The sequence below is a fragment of the Vombatus ursinus genome, unplaced genomic scaffold (genome assembly GCF_900497805.2).
Source record: "Vombatus ursinus unplaced genomic scaffold, bare-nosed wombat genome assembly UNPS02014799.1, whole genome shotgun sequence".
In the NCBI taxonomy this organism is placed as follows: domain Eukaryota; kingdom Metazoa; phylum Chordata; class Mammalia; order Diprotodontia; family Vombatidae; genus Vombatus; species Vombatus ursinus.
The window spans coordinates 3,733,508-3,751,951 of NW_020954577.1; the positions used below are offsets into that span (position 1 = coordinate 3,733,508).

General features: G+C 46.8%; 1 protein-coding gene across 2 annotated transcripts in view; it reads right to left on the reverse strand.

Annotated features, from left to right (window-relative positions):
* LOC114050651 (pleckstrin homology domain-containing family A member 8-like) overlaps positions 1 to 18,444 on the reverse strand; it is a 47,953-nt gene that overhangs the window by 26,613 nt on the left and 2,896 nt on the right. The window contains exons 1-2 of one of the 2 annotated variants that reach the window (XM_027872499.1): positions 1,728 to 1,837; positions 1,477 to 1,593 (exon numbers count right to left, since the gene is read on the reverse strand). In XM_027872499.1, coding sequence (XP_027728300.1) covers positions 1,477 to 1,498 — 22 coding nt within the window. In that variant the 5' untranslated portion in view covers positions 1,499 to 1,593; positions 1,728 to 1,837. Of the gene's footprint in view, positions 1 to 1,476; positions 1,594 to 1,727; positions 1,838 to 18,444 lie in introns of those variants that run through there. The other variant, XM_027872498.1, reaches the window with a different exon arrangement.

Sequence of the window (18,444 nt, forward strand, 5' to 3'; positions counted from 1 at the left end):
AGATTGCCAGTCTCCTCTATGCGAATGCAAATTATCTTACAGTCAAAAGCAAGGATACCAGTCAGTTGAGACACTGGGGAATATTTTAAGCCCATTTTGGGGATTTCTTTGATGATCTGTTGGGGGACTGGCATTAGTACCTGAGGGTGGGGTGGGGTGGGTAATAAAGCTATGAGCAAAGTATGTTTCCTTTTCTACTTCCCAGGAGAAGCAAACCCCAACAGGGGTGTTCTTGAGGGCTCATTCACGAGGAAAACAACTCCCCAAACTCCTCAGTGGTTCTCAGTTACTCAGGAACCTTAAATGTTTTGGCATGTTCCAGATTGCTGAAGCCAAGCTATATGATGGGAGGGAGGGTGTGTGTGCGTGGTGTTTTCCTTTTTCTTTGTTTGTTCCTTCAACAAACATTTATTGATATTATAATTAGAATATTTAATATTAATAATTAGAACAGGATATTTAATAGAATAATATAATTAGTAAATTTAATTAATATGTGAAAATCAAATCAACAAGTACGTGTTAAGTGTCTACTATATGCTGGGCACTGTGCTGGGTCTTAAGGAGAAGAGACAAGAGAGATATTCTGTCATAATAGTGATTACTAGGGGCAGCTAGGTGGCACAGTAGATAGAACACTGGCCCTGAGTTCAAACGTGACCTTAGACACTTGACACTTACTAGCTGTATGACCCTGGGCAAGTCACTTAACCCCGAGTGCTTCACCAAAAATAAACAAACAAAAAAACACACATAATAATGATTACTAGAGTTTATATTTGCAAAGCACCTACATCTATATTAACTCATTTGATCCTCATAATAACCAAGTGATGCAGATTCTATTAATTATCCCTATTATTTACAGATGAGGAAACTGAGGCTTATAAGAGGCTTTCCCAGGGTCACACAACTAGGAAGTGTCTGAGGCAGGCTTTAAGCCCAAGGTCCAGCGCTCAATCTGCTATGATACCCAACTGCCTTTAATATTCATAGATAAATGAGCCAACTATGCAGAATGCTTTGCAAATATTAAAGCCTAAATAATGCTAGCTATTACATATAAAAGTGGAAAATACACATAAGATATGTATATATTTACATTTATATATCTATATCTATACACACAGGAGATAGACACACATATAAACAATAGTGTATTTACACAACATATCCATATATATATGTATATGTGTATATATATATATATACATATATATGTAGTGTGTATGCACAAACACAGCCCTGTATTATGTGTGTAATATACAAGACACACATGTGCTGTTAGAAGAAGTTTGCTTTGGTCCGCTAAGTGCCTAGAATTTGCTCTGTGCGCGTGTATAGACACACACCTCAGCCTACACCAGAAAGGCACCAGCAGAGAGTAACACAGCCCAGCATTTCCATGGGCTCCTCGAGTACCACGGCCAGCTCCTGCGCCGGTTAAAGGGGAATACTGACTTGGAGACGCCTCACCTTGAATTTCACAGACCGCCATTTGGATGCTTCCTTTGCAGCCCTTCCACGCATCTTCAGGGGAGTCATAATAAGATAATATCCCCCCACAGAGAAGAAACCATCGAGGCTGCCAACCTGCAATGAGAACCAAGAGGTTTCTGACATGCTGCTCTGTCCTGCGCGGGCGAGAGCCTTCCTTGGATATCTGCTGTTCCAGAGGCCAGAGGTGAACCCCGGCCTTCCATGTCAGAGCCCTCTCCTCTACTCACCACATCACGAGACACAGAAGTAGACGGTCTTTGTCGAATCCCATTCAACCTGAAGCTTTGTCAACTACCTGCCACGTGTGGAACCCCAAGGCTTGGCTCCAGGGTTCAAAGATAAAGATCGTCTTCATACACAAAACAACATGATGGTGGCTCTTTCTGTGGTGGCAAAGACCTGAAACCTGGAGAGGTGCTCATCAACCGGCGAATGGCTGAACAAGTCACAGTACATAAATGTGATGGGATACTATTGTGCTATATGAAATGATGGAGGGGTTGGCTTCAGAGAAACTTGGGAAGACTTGTATGAACTGATGCAAAGTGAAGTGAGCGGAACCAGAAGAACAATTTGTACAATACTGTAAATCTAGTATGCTCTAATACAGCAATATTGTAAAGGCAAACACCACGGAAAGACTTAGGAACTCTGATCAGTGTAATGATCGACCTGACAACCAATGACGACAATGGCTGAGGGAGGACAGACCCAGGGTGCAGAATGAGACGTAGATTTTTGCATATGCATTCACATTTGTATATGTAGTACTATATATACACACATACATATACATATATATATATGACTACATACATATATTAGAAGGGATTTTCTTTTCTTTGCAATTGGTTAAAGAAGTAGGAGGGGGAGAAAATAAATGCTTGCTCCTTGAAAAAGTAAAATAAAATTTTTGGAGGTAAAAAAGTCCTTGCCTTCAACTAGTTTACACTCTACTGTTCTCCCTTCAATATTCTTACATTCAAAAGTAATGACAGAGAAGTCTGTTTTTTGGCAAGCGTCTGGGGGAAATGCCTTTGTTTAAATTTCTAACGTGTGTGTGAATAGGACAGAAAAAGTGTCTGAACAGAGGCTTCAGGCACACCACCAGCTGGACACAAACACTCCCAAGCACGCCCCAGAACAGATTAAAATGTAGTCCTTCTCTGATTTAAACGTGCTGATGCATTAATAAAAAATAAATCTATAGCCATGTATGGTTTTCTAAGTCAACACAAAGGCTGCAGTTTAGTAACACCTCCCCTGCCCTGAGTTTGACCATACTGCACTGGAGAATCACCCTGCCTCCCCTCACTTCACCTAACCTGGTGATGAGTCTTTCCAAATGTATCTCCATTTTATAAATGAGGAAACTTGAGGCAAACAGAGGTTAAGTGACTTGCCGAGGATCACACATCTAGAAAGTGTCTGAGGTTGGATTTGAACTCAGATCTCCCTGACTCCAGGCCAACAGCTCTGTGCACTAAATGTTTATTGACTGACTAACTGAAATTTTTATTCTGGGTATGAGATTGGAGATTTTAGAAAATAGCTGGAGGCTCATTTTCCCTCCATTCTAAATCTTCATGCAATTATCTGTTAAATGCTCCCACAGGTGCCTTTAACAAAGGAGAGAGGGACAGATTAATTTTAACTTTTTAAGTTTATCTTTAGTTTATTTTAGTTTATTATTATTTATTGCAATTTAGGTAGCTTAACTTTAGTTATCAATACATTTTAACACAACAGCTTATGCAAGGAGCTTACTGCAGGGATCTGTTACATCCACACACTCTATACAAAGGGATTTCAAGGCTGGGAGATGCTAACATTCAGAGGGAGCAGGAAAAACCTCATTTAAGAGGCGCCAGAAAGGAAATGGAGGATGCTAAGAGGCAGAAGAGAGGTAACAGAGCCTTCCAGGCCTGGGGGCAGCCCTGCCAAAGACTTGGAGAGAAGAGACAGAATGGAAAGTGGGCGGATTGTCTGTCGAGAGTGGGTGAGGAGGAGGAATGTTAAGTAAGTCTGGGAAGGTGGGCTGCAGCCAGATGGCAAAGAACTTTAAATGCACACCATAGAGCTATGTCATGGGATCTTTCACACGGCACAAGGGAAGGGGCCTCTGAGGGCATCACTAGGCCTGCTAGGGCTTTTGGGATATGCTGGACTCTAACTCCTTCATTTAACAGGAAAGGAAACTGAGGCCTAGAGACGCGAGGGGTGGTGACGAGATGAAATCTGCATGTTAGATGTGTCACCTGGGCAGCTATGGGAAGGGAGAGTTGGAGAGGGCATCGCCTGGAACCAAGACCATAATCCAAGTGAGAGGTGCTGAGAGAGGGGGAAAGAAGGGGAAGGGCAAGGACGATGGTAAGGTGGCCAGCCTGGGAGACCTGAGGCTAACGGTCTTCTTAAGAAACACAGGAAAGTCTGGAAGGAAGATGGGTTTAGGGGGAAACAGAATGAATTCTGGTTCTGACTTGTTGAGTTTGGGACCCTGTGGGAACATCGAGGCAGAGATGGGAGGTGGACAATTGGCAGTTTGGGGCTGAAGGTGAGGAGGGAGACCAGAGCTGTGTCTATAGATCTGGGCAGCCCTGCGGTGATCATTTATCCATGTGGGCTGATGGAGGCAGCTAGAGAGGGCATGGAGAGAGGAGAGGGAGCAGGACAGAGGACAAGGCTACACTAACATTCACACTTGGTGCATGTGGAAAAGCCCACTTCTAGCAACCTTCAATCCAGAAGCATTTATTAAGCACCTACTATATGCCAGGCTCAGTGCAAAGCACCGGGGATGTCACATTCTAACGAGAAGACAACATGCAATTAGCAAAGTGCACACAAAATCACTGGAAGGTTTAAACTTTTAGAGGAGCTGGGGAAGAAGGGCAGGGAAGGGATAGGTCTCCTACAGAAGGTAGCATTTGGGCTGTTTTTAAGGGAAGCCAGGGAAACTGAGGAGGGCCAGAATTACAGAGCCTGGGAGACTGAACTGGGCCTCAATAATCTTGGAAATGCAGCAAGCAGGGAAAGAAGCCCTCCTTGGAGTTGAAAGCACAGGTCTCCATCCCCTCCAACACAGCTGGTGTTCAAGGAAGCTGACAAAGTTCACAGAGGCCAATGGCCCCTGGGGCTCCATCTCCCATAAAGTCTCACTGAACAAACTGGCCCTGGGCCATTTCCTGAAAGGCTTCTGGTTGAAAAAAAAGTGGAATTTAGGAGATAGGGCCCTGGACAAGGGCCAACAGCCTGGCTCAGCACCAGGACCAAAAAGGCCTCAACTACAATTCTATACAAATTCTAAATTTCACTCTCAGTGACAAAAAGAAACCCGACAGGCCAGGATCTTGGTATTTCAGTACTTTCTTGAGTTTGCCTGGAGCCTTTCACAGAGTGGGTGAGCACCTCATAAAAACCTGAATGGCATCTCAGATTTCTATCCACAGAAGACATCAATTCAAGATTGAGTCCATGTCTTACTCAGAGAGTGTCAGAGGTGGAATTCAAGGCCAGGTCTTCCTGCCTCCAAGTTAAGCATTCTCTCCACAACCTCCCCTTCCACCTCCAACAAAGTTTTAATGGCCAGGTGGGGCAGAGAGAAATCAACACTGGGCTAGGGATAAGACGACAAGTTCTAGCCTTGCCTCCAACAAAAAATTAGCTGAGGGCAGCTAGGTGGCACAGTGGATACAGCACTGGCCCTGGATTCAGGAGGACCTGAGTTCAAATCCAGCCTCAGACACATAATACTTCCTATCTGTGTGACTCTGGGCAAGTCACTTAACCCCAACTGCCTCACTAAAAAAAAAAAAAAAAAAAAAAAAAAAAATTTAGCTGGGTGATGCTGGCATAGTTACCAAGCCTTGCTGGACCTACATCTCATCATCTATGAAACAAAGACACCATGATCCCCCCACCCCCTTCCCCCCTTTCCCAGCTTAAGCACTCACAGAACTGGTATGAGAATAAAAGATGTGCATAAAAGCACCTTTAAGAATATAATATTTTATAGAAGAATAAGATAGTAGTAAAATTTAATTCCAGACCCTAAAGAATTTCCCAAACACCTTGTAGTCTCAGCCCTGCCTCCTAGAGCCAAATGGACTTGAAGAGCTCCTGGGGGAAATGTCTGTCACCCTCCCTGCTGCCCCCCACCCACCCACAATGACCCCAAATTCTCTGAGTTTAATACAGTGAAAAGAGCAATGTCTTAGTATTCACAAGTCCCAGGTTCAAATCCTGTCACTGACGCTTTTACCCCAGATGACCTTGGGCAAGTCACGTAATCTCTATAGGCCTCCATTTCCTCATCTGTAGTATGAGGTCTCTAAGGGACCTTCGAGCTTTAGGTCTACGAACCTATGATTTATGATAAAGACTATAATTGCTTCAAACTAACAGGGCCACAGCACACTCTGTGGCTTGAAATATGTGACAAAACCCGTAAGTGGTGGTCTAGGGGCTACCCCTGGTTGATAAAGGGAGGGTCAAGGGGGTTCGGGAAGAAGACGGAAGTGGGCAACAATATACGCATGGACACAGAGGGCAGTGGAGGACGTGTGTGTGTGTGTGTGTGTGTGAGTCAGAGGGTTGAGACCCATGTGTATACTGGAGAAAGGAGAGGCTTTCAAAGGTAGGAAGCAGACACAGGCCAGAAAGAGGATAGTCAGGTTCAGGTGTGTAAGGGAAACCACAGGCATTGAATGCGAGGAGAGGCTCAGGCAGTGTGCAGTGTGTGGAAATGGCGGTACCCCATGTCAAGGAGTGTGAGGCAGATGGGAAAGCAGAGAGGGTCCCTGGAAGGACACGGGAGATTGGAAGCTCCCCAAGGACAGGACCAAAGTGTTTTAAAAGTTTTTAAACCCCTGATGAGTGCTTTAGCTGGATGAGATGCTGCATGTTTGTGGGTCTGAACTGCCCCATCTTGGGAAGACAGGTGGCAGACAGGGCTCCCCTTCTGTCCTCACCCACCTGCCACCCTGGGATTGGCGGAATCACAGGGATCCAGGGGCTGGAAGGAACCGCAGAGGCCAGCCACAGCTGACCCCTCCAGCAACAGATGAGGAAACTGAGGCTGCCCAGGGAGGGTCCAAGATGAACCAGCACTCTTCTCATTGTCCCTCTTGGTAACACCCCTACTCAAGGAAACCAGGATCTGACCAATGGTTTCTAGAATGTATCTAACAAGGTCAGGAAGAGGGCATGATGTGACGAAGAGAGTGCTGGAGTCAGGAAGTCCTGAGTTCCAATCTCGCCTCAGACACAGCTAGGTGACCCTGGGCAAGTCACTTAACCTCTGCCTGCCTCAGTTTCCATCTGTAACAGAGGGATAATAAAGCACTTAGCTCACAGGGTTATCATGAGAATCAAATGAGAAATGCAACCTAAGCCTTAAAGCTTGCCCTGATCATCCTAAGAGATCAGGACCACAAGACAGTGACAAGGAAGCTGGGTCTGTGACCAGACTGTCTACAGAGCTTTTGTCTCTACAAGAGCACTCATCAGAGGATGAGAGGAGTTTAAGCAGGACTTGAACCGAGCTCTTCCTGACTGGGACTAGGGAATAGCCCCATTAGGGGCTCCTCAGAAATCTAAAGCACATTAGTAACAGACCATAATAATAATAATAGTATCTAGCGTTTATATAAGTCTTTATGGTTTGTAAAGCACTTTACAAATATTATCTCACTGGATTCTCACAACAACCCTGACAGGTAGGTGCTGTTATTATCCTCATTTTACAGTTGAAGAAACTGAGGCAGACGGGGTTAAGTGACTTGCCCAGGGTCACACAGCTAGGTTGGCCCTGAACTCAGGACTTCCTAACTTCAGGCGCAGCGCTCTCTCTCACTGGGCCTCCATCGCCAGTCTCCAGCACTCCGTCTTGAATGCTTAAGATGCATGGTGCCGAGGGATTGTGGCATCTGGTTTTAGACATCATGTCTGAGGAGAGAAACACGACTAGGATGGAAGGAGGACCGGAGATCGAGCTGTCCAAGGACCTGGATGTTTAGCGTCCAAGAGGCAAGGGAGAGGAGCCCCACAGCCGCTGGAGGGTTTAGACAGCTGTTCCCTAGAGGACGACGCTCATCTCCAGGCTCCGGGCACTTCTACCGGCTGTGCCCCATGCCTGGTGTCCCGCTAAAATCCCACCTTTCACAGGAACCTTTTCCTCATTCCCTTTAATGCTCGTGCGTCCTCTCCAGTTGATCCCTCTATTTCTTCAGTTGTTTGCATGTTGCCTCTCCCATTCGACGGTGAGGCTTCAGAGCAAGGACTGTCTTTTCCACTTCATGGCACCCCCAGTGCTCAGCACAATGCCTGGCACCTCATAGGTGCTTAATAAATGCTTAATGACTGACTGAAATTACAAAAAGAGGCAGATCCTCCTGTACATGTAAGGAAAACTGTGTTCACAAACAGAGCCTCCCAGAAGTAGGATGGGCTGCTCAGGACGCAGGGAGCGCCCCACTGGAGAGGGGCCTTCAAACAAGGCAGGGGGCCACTTGTCAGGGATCTTCCCATTACGGTTCAGGGCTAAGCCAGACTCTCAGGTTTCTGCGGCTCCTTCCCAACTTGCGGCTCTGGAGAGGAAAGGCATTTGCAAAAACCTCCAGCAACAGAATCAGCATCTTTCCCGATCGGGGCTGGCAGGAGCCCCACGGATGTTACTAGTTAATTCCACAGCACTCTGGAAATATGGACTCAGTGACCCAGAAACATCTCTCATTAAATGTTTTGGGGAATAGGTCAAGGGGCAGTGAGAACCTGCTCAACCCCTCCTGGATTTAAGTGCAGAACGGATGGGCATCAGGACACCGCGTACGGCCGGCAAGGGCTGGCGCTGCCTGAATAGGGAATGAGTCATACAAGGAAGCTGGCACAGAGGGCAGAGGGGCAGCTTCCTGGCTGAGGAAAAGTGGAGGGTCTGCGCTTGGGACACCTTCCTCCTTCTACAGGGAAGTCAGACGGCCGACGGCCCAGCCTTGACGATCCTGGCTGTGTGGCCACGAAGAAAAGGCCAAGATTAGAAGGGAGGCTCTTTAACCCAGACCAAAGCACCAAGGATGAAAGCTACCAATTACTTTTATAACAGGGCCAGGGAAGGAGTTTCTACAAGTCATCCTTGAAAATCTACAAGCAGAATCCCTCTCCAGCAGGCAGCCTGGCCTGCTGACCAGAGTCATTATTCTTGCCTTTCGCTCCTTCTCTAGGAGGGAGATGGCGGAGGTGATGCCCACCTTGTAAAGATGGGCCAGAACCGAACAGGTAGAGAGGGGCAGGTAGAACAGAATGGCCCAAGAAGGCTCTGAGGAGGTAGGGCTTGATGTGGGCCTGTAAGGACAGGGAGAATTCAGATGGACACAGGGGAAAAGAGGAGCATTACTGGCAGGAAGAAAAGTCTGAACAAAGACTAAGTTATCCCACTCTTTATTGTCATGTTTATTGTTTGCTGGAAGTTTCATGTTGTTGCTTAAATACTTACCTAGCTGGGAGCGAATGTTAAAGTGACCATGAAAGCTTGTACCTTTTTGTATCATCAGAGCTCGGTTTCCAGTTTGATCACCTGCAGCACCTGAGTGGTTTTTAGCAGCCCCAACTCTGCTCCATCTCTCCCACCCATCTACACACACCCCGAGAGGGTCACTCCCAGCTGTGACTCAGCTCATACAAGGTCTATGCCCCTTCTAATCCTCCACTTCAGCCTCAACTGTCCATAGAACCCACTTACTTTCTCTATGTGGTCTCAGTCACTAATACAACTGAGGTCCTACAACATTTCTTCTTTTAAAAAAAAAAAAAGTATTGAAAAAAATCAACAAAAATATGCCTTCTCTTTCTCCTACCTCCTCCTGCTCCATGGCAAAAGAGAGAAAAACAAAATCCCTGGTACAAACATGCATAGTCAAGTAAAAAAAGAAAATCACTGATAATAGTTCCTAAGTGTTTCAAAGTTGTTTGTCTTTACAATATTGTTGCTATAGGGTAATTTAATTTCCTGGTTCTGCTCACTTCATTTTGCATCAGTTCATACAAGTCTTCCCAGTTTTCTGAAACATTCTCTTCAGCATTTTTTATAGCACAACAGTACTCCATCACCTTCATATACTATTAACTTGCTCAGCCCTTCTCCAACTCATGGGCAAGTCCTTCAGTTTTCAATTCTTTGCCAACACAAAAAAACAGCTGCTATAAATATTTTTGTGTATTTTTAGCTGAGAGTTTGTTTTCCTAAAGACTAATTTCTCCCTCAATCTATCCTTCCAATTCTCTCCTGTCCCTTCTTCTCTTTCCATCCTATTCCTTATTGAGTGAAATGTATTTCTGCACCCAATTGTGTGTACATTCTTCCCTCTTTTGACCAGTTCAGATGAGAGGGAGATTCAAGTGCTGCCCACTCCCCAATACCCCTTCCTTCTAGTTTGTACAGAATTCTACTGGCACAACCTGATTATATGAGATAATCTTTCCTAAACTTCCTTTCCCTCCCCCACCTGCAGGGCATTCCTCTTCCCCTCCCTTTCCATCCTTCTTTTAAGACAGGACTCCTTAGATGATCCCTGACGATAAAGTTCAAAACAGACATATGTGTCATCTCCCTATACATGAACGTAAGCAGTGTAGTTATCCTTGCTTGGCTCCTTATGCTTGCTTATTTTTTTGTTTCTCTTGATTCCAGGGTGTGTACTTCAAAGTTTCTGTGCAACTCAGGTATTTTCATCAGGAATACTTGGAAGTTTATTTAAAGATCCATTTTCCTCCCTCGAGTATTATATTCTGTTTTTTACAAGTAAGTTACTCTTGGTTGTAATATATCCTTTACCTTCTAAGCTCTCCACTCCTTGAAAGTGAAAGTTGCCAAATCTTGTATGATCCTGACTCTGGCTTGGATTCTCTCTGGCTGTTGCAGTATTAATTTTTTTTTTTATATGGAAACTCTAGATTTTGGCTATAATGTTCTTGGAAATTTCCATTTTGGACTTTCTGAAAGTGATTGGTAGATTTGTTCTATTTCCACTATGCCCTCTGGTTCTGAGAGATCTAGGCAGTTTTCTTTTATGATTCCTTGAAATATACCCATTGTAGACCAATATGTTTCACTTTGTCTCTTTCTGTGTCAGTCACCACCACATTCTAACTATGATTTCTAATTTGAGGTGTTGGTTTTTCTCTCTTAGAAAAGTTCTTCTCTGAGTCATCCCCAGTGCTGACTCAATAATGCTATTCTTTCCCTTCCTCTTTTCCAACCACCGTGTGAAATGCGAGCAGCGCCAACACATCCCAATAAGACGCTGCACTCTGTTTATAAAGGATGCCATTGAATAGTGTGACTGGTCCACCAAAGTACAGCATTACCAGCCCCAATCCATCCCTTTTCATCCTGCAAGATGATACTATAAGCACTGGTCCCTACCCTCAAGGGACTGCCAATGAGGAAGATAAAAAAAAAATGGAACCCCTGTAGTGGGGTAGAAAGCACTGGTCTTGGAGTCAGAGGTCCTGGGTTTGCATTCTGCTTTCGCCAGATGACCTTGGGCAAATCACCACTCTGATTTAAACCCTCATCACCTCTTGCATGAACTATGAAAAGGCTTCTCATTGATCTCTTCACCTTAAGTTTCTCTAATCCATCCCCTACCCATCTGCCAAACTGATATCCCTAAGCCCAGGGCTGACCACATTACTCTCCTTCTCAAGAACATTCAGTGGCTCTCTAATGCTTATACTATACAACACAAACTTCTCTCTCTCTGGCATTTAAGACCTTTCACAATCTGAATCCCACCTGCCTTTGAAGACTGACTTCTATTACTCCCTGTCAGATATTCTACATTTCACCCAAACTGACCAATTTGCTGTGGCCTATACCAACTCCCATTTCTGCAGGAAATACCAGGAATGCTCTCATTCCTTGCTTGCATCTCACAAACCCCTGGATTTAAAGCAGGGCTTGGCTCCCACCTCCCATAGGAGACCACCCTAGCTATTGGCACTCCCCTTTCCACCCCTGCCTTGACATCATTTTAAAGGGTCTCTGGCCTTGAGCCCAGATCTCCTGATTCTAAATCTTAGGCACTTTCCACCATGCTGTTATAGGTCTGCCATCTCTAAAATCTCTGCTGGAGGACCAACACCCTGAATTTCTTCATTTCTATAGAGCTTAACCTTTGGCCCTGGAGGATCAGATTTCTAACCCCAATTTTATCTCTGCTCCCTGGGTCTCTGCATTACTCACATGACCCTCCTCTGCCTCAACTTTACAAAGAAAAGTGTAGAGGCCACACCAGAGGAATTAGAGTAACACAAATGTCCCCCCAGGGCACTCAGAAGTTGGGTGCCTAAAACAGGAAGCCCCCAGACAACATCCACTCTGACTGCTGACCTCGAGAGATAAAAGACTCACTATTCTTGGAGGCAGGGACAGCCGTCTCACTGTGGGCCAGCTCTAACCTCGAGGAAGTTTTTCTGAGCATAGATCTGCCTCACTGTAACTTTCACCTGTACCTCATTCTGTCCTCTGGGGCCAAGCTGACCAAGCCTGTTCTCTCTCCTCCAAGACAACCCTTCAAATACTTCAGGAGAGCCATCAGCCTCTCCCTCCCAGGCCCCTCCACTTCACATCCTTTCTTCTCCAGGATAGACTCCCTCTGGACACCTTCAACCCAACACCACATGACGTAGTTTCAAGCCCCCTTAGCCTCTTGGTCCCCCTCCTCCAAATGAGCTCCAGTTCAGTCTCTAGAACTGAAGACAATCAGTCAATGAATAAACATTGATTAAGCACCGACTATATGCCAGGCACAGGGCTAAGCTCCAGATGATACTCCAGAGGTGGCCTGACCAGTTTAACTTTCCCCATTCTGGACAAGCTTCTATTGACGTAGAACGTACTTGTATTGATACAGGTTTTTGGGCTTTTATGTCCCAATGTCAGAGTGTGAGTCTCAGCTCTGTCCCTGAGCAGCCGTGTGCCTCTGAGAAAGCCCCACTGACTATCACTCCGGGTTATCGATATGAAATGATACAGCAAAAGCCAGAAAACAGCCTGCAACCTTTGCTCCAACGATTCCACTGCTAAGGTCATACCCAAAGGACGTTCCTGGCAGAAAAGAAAAGGCCGACGTGTGCTGAAATATTCTGAGAAGCATTATCCACAGCAGCAAACCTAACTGGAAATAACCCACATGGTCTGTGATTCAGAAACAGCTGAACATGTCACAGGAAAGGAGGGCAATGAAACATTTCCTGAGTCAAGGGGAATGAAGAATATTAAAACAGAGAAAAGGATGGGGAGATTTGTACAAAGCAGCTCAGAGTAAAGACAGCCAAATTATATCACATTATAAATTATTATATTATTTTAGTATTATATTACAAATTATTACACAACTATCACATGTAAATAATAAGTATGTAAATAACAGCATCAGCTGCAATGGCAGAATCAGGAAATATATGCAGAAAAAGAAAAAAAAAGAAAATTCAAAAAGAGACATGGAAATAGACAAGAGATTTGTCCCTACTTTTCAGAAGCTAAATTATAATTTAAAAGATTTTTAAAAATTCTCCAACCACCCCCCTCCCCCCAAAATGTATTCACCACAGAAAAGGGAGGGGGGACTTCTACATTTGAAATTGCTGGATATTTATTTTTTAGGAGACAAGACGCCCAGAGAATGCACCAGGATTCCAGAATGCCTAGAATCTGTGCCACATGTGCAGTGATTGGATGAAACGGGGATATAGGCTGGAGAAGAGAAGGCTGGGGGAATCGGTAGGGACTTTAGGTATGGGAAAGGCTAGGACGCCAAAGAATGAATCTTCCTCCCACTGGTCCCCGGGGGGAGGAGCCCTCCAGGATCAATGTCCTGAAGAAGCCACTGGAGCTTGGGGGTCAGGCTCCAAACAGAGGCCCAGGCTACCCTGGCTCTCCCTCCCTGTCTCTGGGCCTTTAAGCAAAGCAAGGTAACCCCACCAGGTGCTGGCGACTCCTCCCTCTTCAGGTAATGGTTGGAGTAGATGGTTTCTGAGACACCTCCCGAGTATGTGATTTTTTGTACAATCATTCTGGGGACTTCTTGTTTGAATATTTGTTTAGGACTGGGAGGGGTCTAAGGTCAGCAGGTTCAACTCCTCATTTTACAGAAGAGGAAACTGAGGCACAGAGACAGAAGCACACACTTGCTAAAGGTTCGAGATGGGATTTGAATCAGCTTTGCCTGACTCCAATTCCAGCGCCCAGCTCAGGGTGTCACCTGTGGTCGAGCTAATCGTGTTTGTAAAGAGAGGATGATAAGGACGAGGCAGCTTGTGGGATGTGTACTGAGGGCATTTCCACATGACCTACAGGGACAGAAGGGATTTCCTCATCCGGGCAATCCGTGGACCAAGGAAATCAAAGCCCCCTCGCCTACCCTTTCTGTAAATGTTCTGATCTTCAATGTTCTCCAAGGCACAGAAGCAGGTATTTTGTGACAGGTTATGCATGTTACAGGTTCTTTCTATAAAGACAGCATGACATATTGGAAAAGACTTTGGATTTAATGTTTAAATCTGATCTCCGACACCTCAGAGCATGTGACCACGGATAAGTCTGCTTTCTCAACGGTAAAACGGAGACAGTCATACCTACATTCTTATTTCATAAATTTGCAAGGACCAAATGACGTAATTTATGCCAAGTACCAGGCTAGACCTTCAAGCCTTATGGAAAAGTCAGTCGTGGTTACTGTCATTTACACAAAGCCTCCGGTGGGCAGTAAGCCCAAGGCTGTGCCTCATTCACAGCCCAGATCAGAGGGAGAGGTCAGTGCGGACAAGCTCCCCAGCCCCGGCACTTTGGGGGCAGGTGTCCTCCACCCCAGGGCCTTCTTTTGTCCATATATGTGATATTTTATTTTTCCCCAATTACATATTAAAACAATTTTAAACAATTTTTTTTTAAGTTTTGAGTTCCTAATTCTGTGCCTTGCTCCATAAAGACAGCAGAGAGTGGGAAGCAGGTCAGCTCCCGCCCACAGCTGGAGGCCAAGCAGTCACACACCCTGGACGCTGAGTGGCCTGGCTTCAGACCCAGTTTGAGCCTGCTCCTCTGGACCGACCACCGGAGTCTGGGGTGACCCTCTGGCGGCCATGTCTGTGGGACTAGAATGAACTTACAGAAGGCCTGCTGCTAGCCTCTCCCAGGCCCCTGAAATTACTTTGCTTTCACTTGGATCTAGTTGGAGAAGAGCTGGCCTTGAAGCTAACGTGATCTGGGTTCAAGTCCTGCCTTTGACCCTGACTGTGTGATCCTGGTCAAGTCCTTTCCCTTCCCAGTGCTCTAGACAACACCAAGTCTGTTAGAAGTTACAGACAAGGGGCTTACCGGGCTTGGTAGAGCAAATTCTCTCTCCTGGGAGTTCCCTATCGCCATTAAATCAGGTCCCGGCTCTACGGCAGTCCTGGAATTTATAGATATTTGTATCCGCATGCTTTGTTTTCACCAACGGAACGCAAGCCCTTGGAGGGCTGGACTGGGTCATTCCTTTTATTTTACTCCCAGTGGAGGGCACATAGTAGGTGCTTATGTGGCATTTTCAAGCACACAAGGAACATCCCAAGAGGAATGATGGTTGTGAACTAACACAACCAATTTCAGCGAGAGATTGTGAGAGCCACTCCTCACTTAAGCCCTCTGGGAGGCTGTCAGGTAGGTACTGTCTGTATCATTAACTCCATTTTACAGGTGAGAAAACTGAGTCCCAGAGTAGTTGTGTAACTTGCCCAAGGTCACACAGCTGGTGTTAGAGGTAGGATTCGAACCCAGGTCTTCCCTATTCCAAGGCTAGCACTCCATCCATTAATCAACTGCCCCCTGCAGGGGTGAATGTCAAAGTCATCCTCTGCGGACAGGAGGACAGGGGGCCGGGAATAATTCGGTTCCGACAATGCAGGCATTTTACACTTTTTCAGCTGTAGGCAATGTGACTGTGTCCAGCCTAGCGGGGCCTCCCAGCCCTGCCTATGTGAGACCCTGGGCAGATCCCGGGAACGACAGCGTCCACCTCACAGGATCAGCGTGAGGCTAAAGGCACACCACACGGCAAACGGAAGCTGGTGTCACAGTGGGTGACCCGAGCAGCTGACGTCCACCCGTGGCAGGGGCTGGGACCCTCTCCGCGGCTTGCCTCCCCAGCCTCTCATCCCCCTAAGGACAATACCGCCCAATTATGCCCTGCAAGCGTTCCCAGGGCGGCGACAAGCACAACTCGAACACAGGCAAGCGGTGTGAATCAGCGCAAGGAGAGACGGATGGCTCCGGGGCGGAGCATCTGGTTTCAGATTCTGCTTCTGAAGCCTGCCACCTGTGTGACCTGGAGCAAGTCACCTGCTCTCTGCACCAACAGACCTCCATCTATTCAGTGAGGAAGGCTGAACTCTCTGAGATCCCGAGGAGGAAAGTGACAAACGCCGGCGGGGCTGAGGCAAGCCAGGCACGAGGCTGCCCTGCTGGCAGAGCTGGGAACCAGCAGAGACATTCTGGGAAGCATGCACCTGTGACTCCATCCTCACGAGCCCTCCAAACTCTCCTTGAGTCTGTGTCTATGATCTCACCTGGGCCCTTAACGAGTGACTCTGCCATCCCCACCCCAACCACGCAATAAACCCCCTCACCTCCAGGGCCACATACAAAATCCTGTCTGATGTCAAAGTCCTTTTCAACCTGTCCAGTCTGCTTAGGCCTTACTCCTCTCACGCACCGGACTCCTTACAGTTCTTTGTGCATCTCCCACCTCCAGGCATTTGCACTGGCTGTTCCCCCTGCCCAGAACTCTGTGCCTCCCGGTTTCCTTCCTTTCTTCCTTCCCTCCCTCCTCTACAAGAAGCCTTACCCAGCCCCTCTTAACTCTAGTGCCTTTCCTCTGCTGATTATCTCCAGTTTATTTAGCTAGATCTTGTTAGTACATAACTGCACGGCGTCTCCCTCATTAGAGTGGGAGCTCCTTGGAGGCAGGTGCTGGTTTTTTGGCATTTCTTGGTGTCCCTAGCGGTCAGTACGCTGCTTAGCACATAGCCTTTACTTAACAGATGATCGGTGACCCACCTGCCTATGCTCAAAGGGTCACTAAGCTATGCACACCCTTAGGCCCAGCAAGAGCACTACCAGGGCTGTGGCCCCAACGAGATCAACCACGGAAAGACAAAAACATTCACAGCAGCTCTTCTGGTCGCAGCAAAGCCACAGAACCGAGGGATGCCCGCCCCCTGGGATAGGCTAGGGGACCTGGATGACCCCAAGCCACAATGCAGAACCCCGAGAACAATTTATACAGGCATAACAGCATAAAAACCCACCGATGCCGTGGCAAACTGTGATTCCAGAGGCCTGACGCCGGAGCAGCTACCCGCCTCCTGAAGAGAGGGGATAGAGTTACAGTGCACAAGGGGAGGTGAGTGTTTGGACGGGGCCAGTGAGAAAAGGTGCTCTGCACATTCGTTATGTGGGTATTGTTTTCCACATTGTTTTGGGTAGCTGCTACTGTTATTGTCTCTGTGTGTGTGTGTGTGTAGGTGTGTGCATGTGTGAAGGAGGGAAAAGAAATGCTTGTTAATTAAAAAAAAAAAACCGGGGACAACACTCTGGACCTAGAGTCAGGAAGACCCGAGTTCCAATCTTGTCTCTAACAATTACTATCTATATGGCCTTAGGCAAGTCCGTGATCATCCCTGTCTCGGTTTGCCCACCTGTAAAATGAGAGGGTTGGACTTGATGGTAACTAAGCTCTACATCTCTGATGAGGATGCCCCAATGAGAGAGAAAGGAGCTGGACTCTAGTTCTAAATACTAAGGAGGGAAAAAATACATCCTTCCCTAGCCAGCCGGGTGAGGATGAATTCCGATGAAAATTTGGCCAGCCCAGGAACAGGAGGCAGGCCGGCCCCGCCCTCGGCGGCCTTTCCTCCCTCATCTTTCCTAGGCGTTCTTTCGCTTACTCTTTTTGTAAACAGTAAAATGACAGAGCCGGGATAAACCTGTGCCGTGTGACGTCGGCCCCAGAGAGCCTTCTGGAGACAGGCTGCTTCTTCAGGCCGTCAAGGCACAGACAACGTCATTAGGGGACCGAGAGGAAACACAGCAAGGGGAGAACCTGGTTGTGGGGGGAACAGATGCTTTGGCACTCCGAGATTCCCACAGACAGACATGAGGAGGAGGAGGAGGAGGAGGAGGAGGAGGGGAGGAAAGCTCATCTACCAAGTGCACGAAGGTTTCCACAGCAGTTATTCTAATTCTCCTTACAAGGATGAAATGTCTAAATACCATGTGTATTATACCGTACAACACAGATGACACCATGGCTGGAGATTCGATCCCAGGTCTCTGCCTCGGAGTCTGAAAGACTTGGGTGAGGGAAGCCGTGGGGAAGAGTGGAATACATGCTGCCTTTGGAGTCTGAGGCCCTGGGATCAAATCCTGCTTTTACCACGTTACTACCTGGGCCTCAACTTCCTCATCTGTAAAAAGAGAGGGGTGAAGGTGGTCCTGTCCAGCTCAAAATCTGTAGATGGTAGAAATGAAAAAAGCTTTGGGATTTCAGTATCAAGACAGTCTCCCTTACCCAAAGATAGAAAACCTTTACAGCAAGAAATCTGAATAAGGATCTTGTCATTGGCAAGCTTTGCCATTCAATGGGTTACTTATATAAAATCCCAATTAAGCAATCCAATCTGCTCCTGGCCAAGTGGCGGCTGCCTCTTCTGCCCAGAGCCCTGTAGGTGAGGCCCGTGGCTGGACGCTGGCCTGCAAAAGGCACTGGCAAAGGAAGGACGGGGATATGTGAAATTCAATCCGCCCAAAGTTTTTAAGCATCTCACTATGATCCAGGCACCATGTGAGGTAGGCACGGGGGAGTCAAGGGCACAAAACCCAAAGGTCCCTGACCTCTGGGAGATTCCACT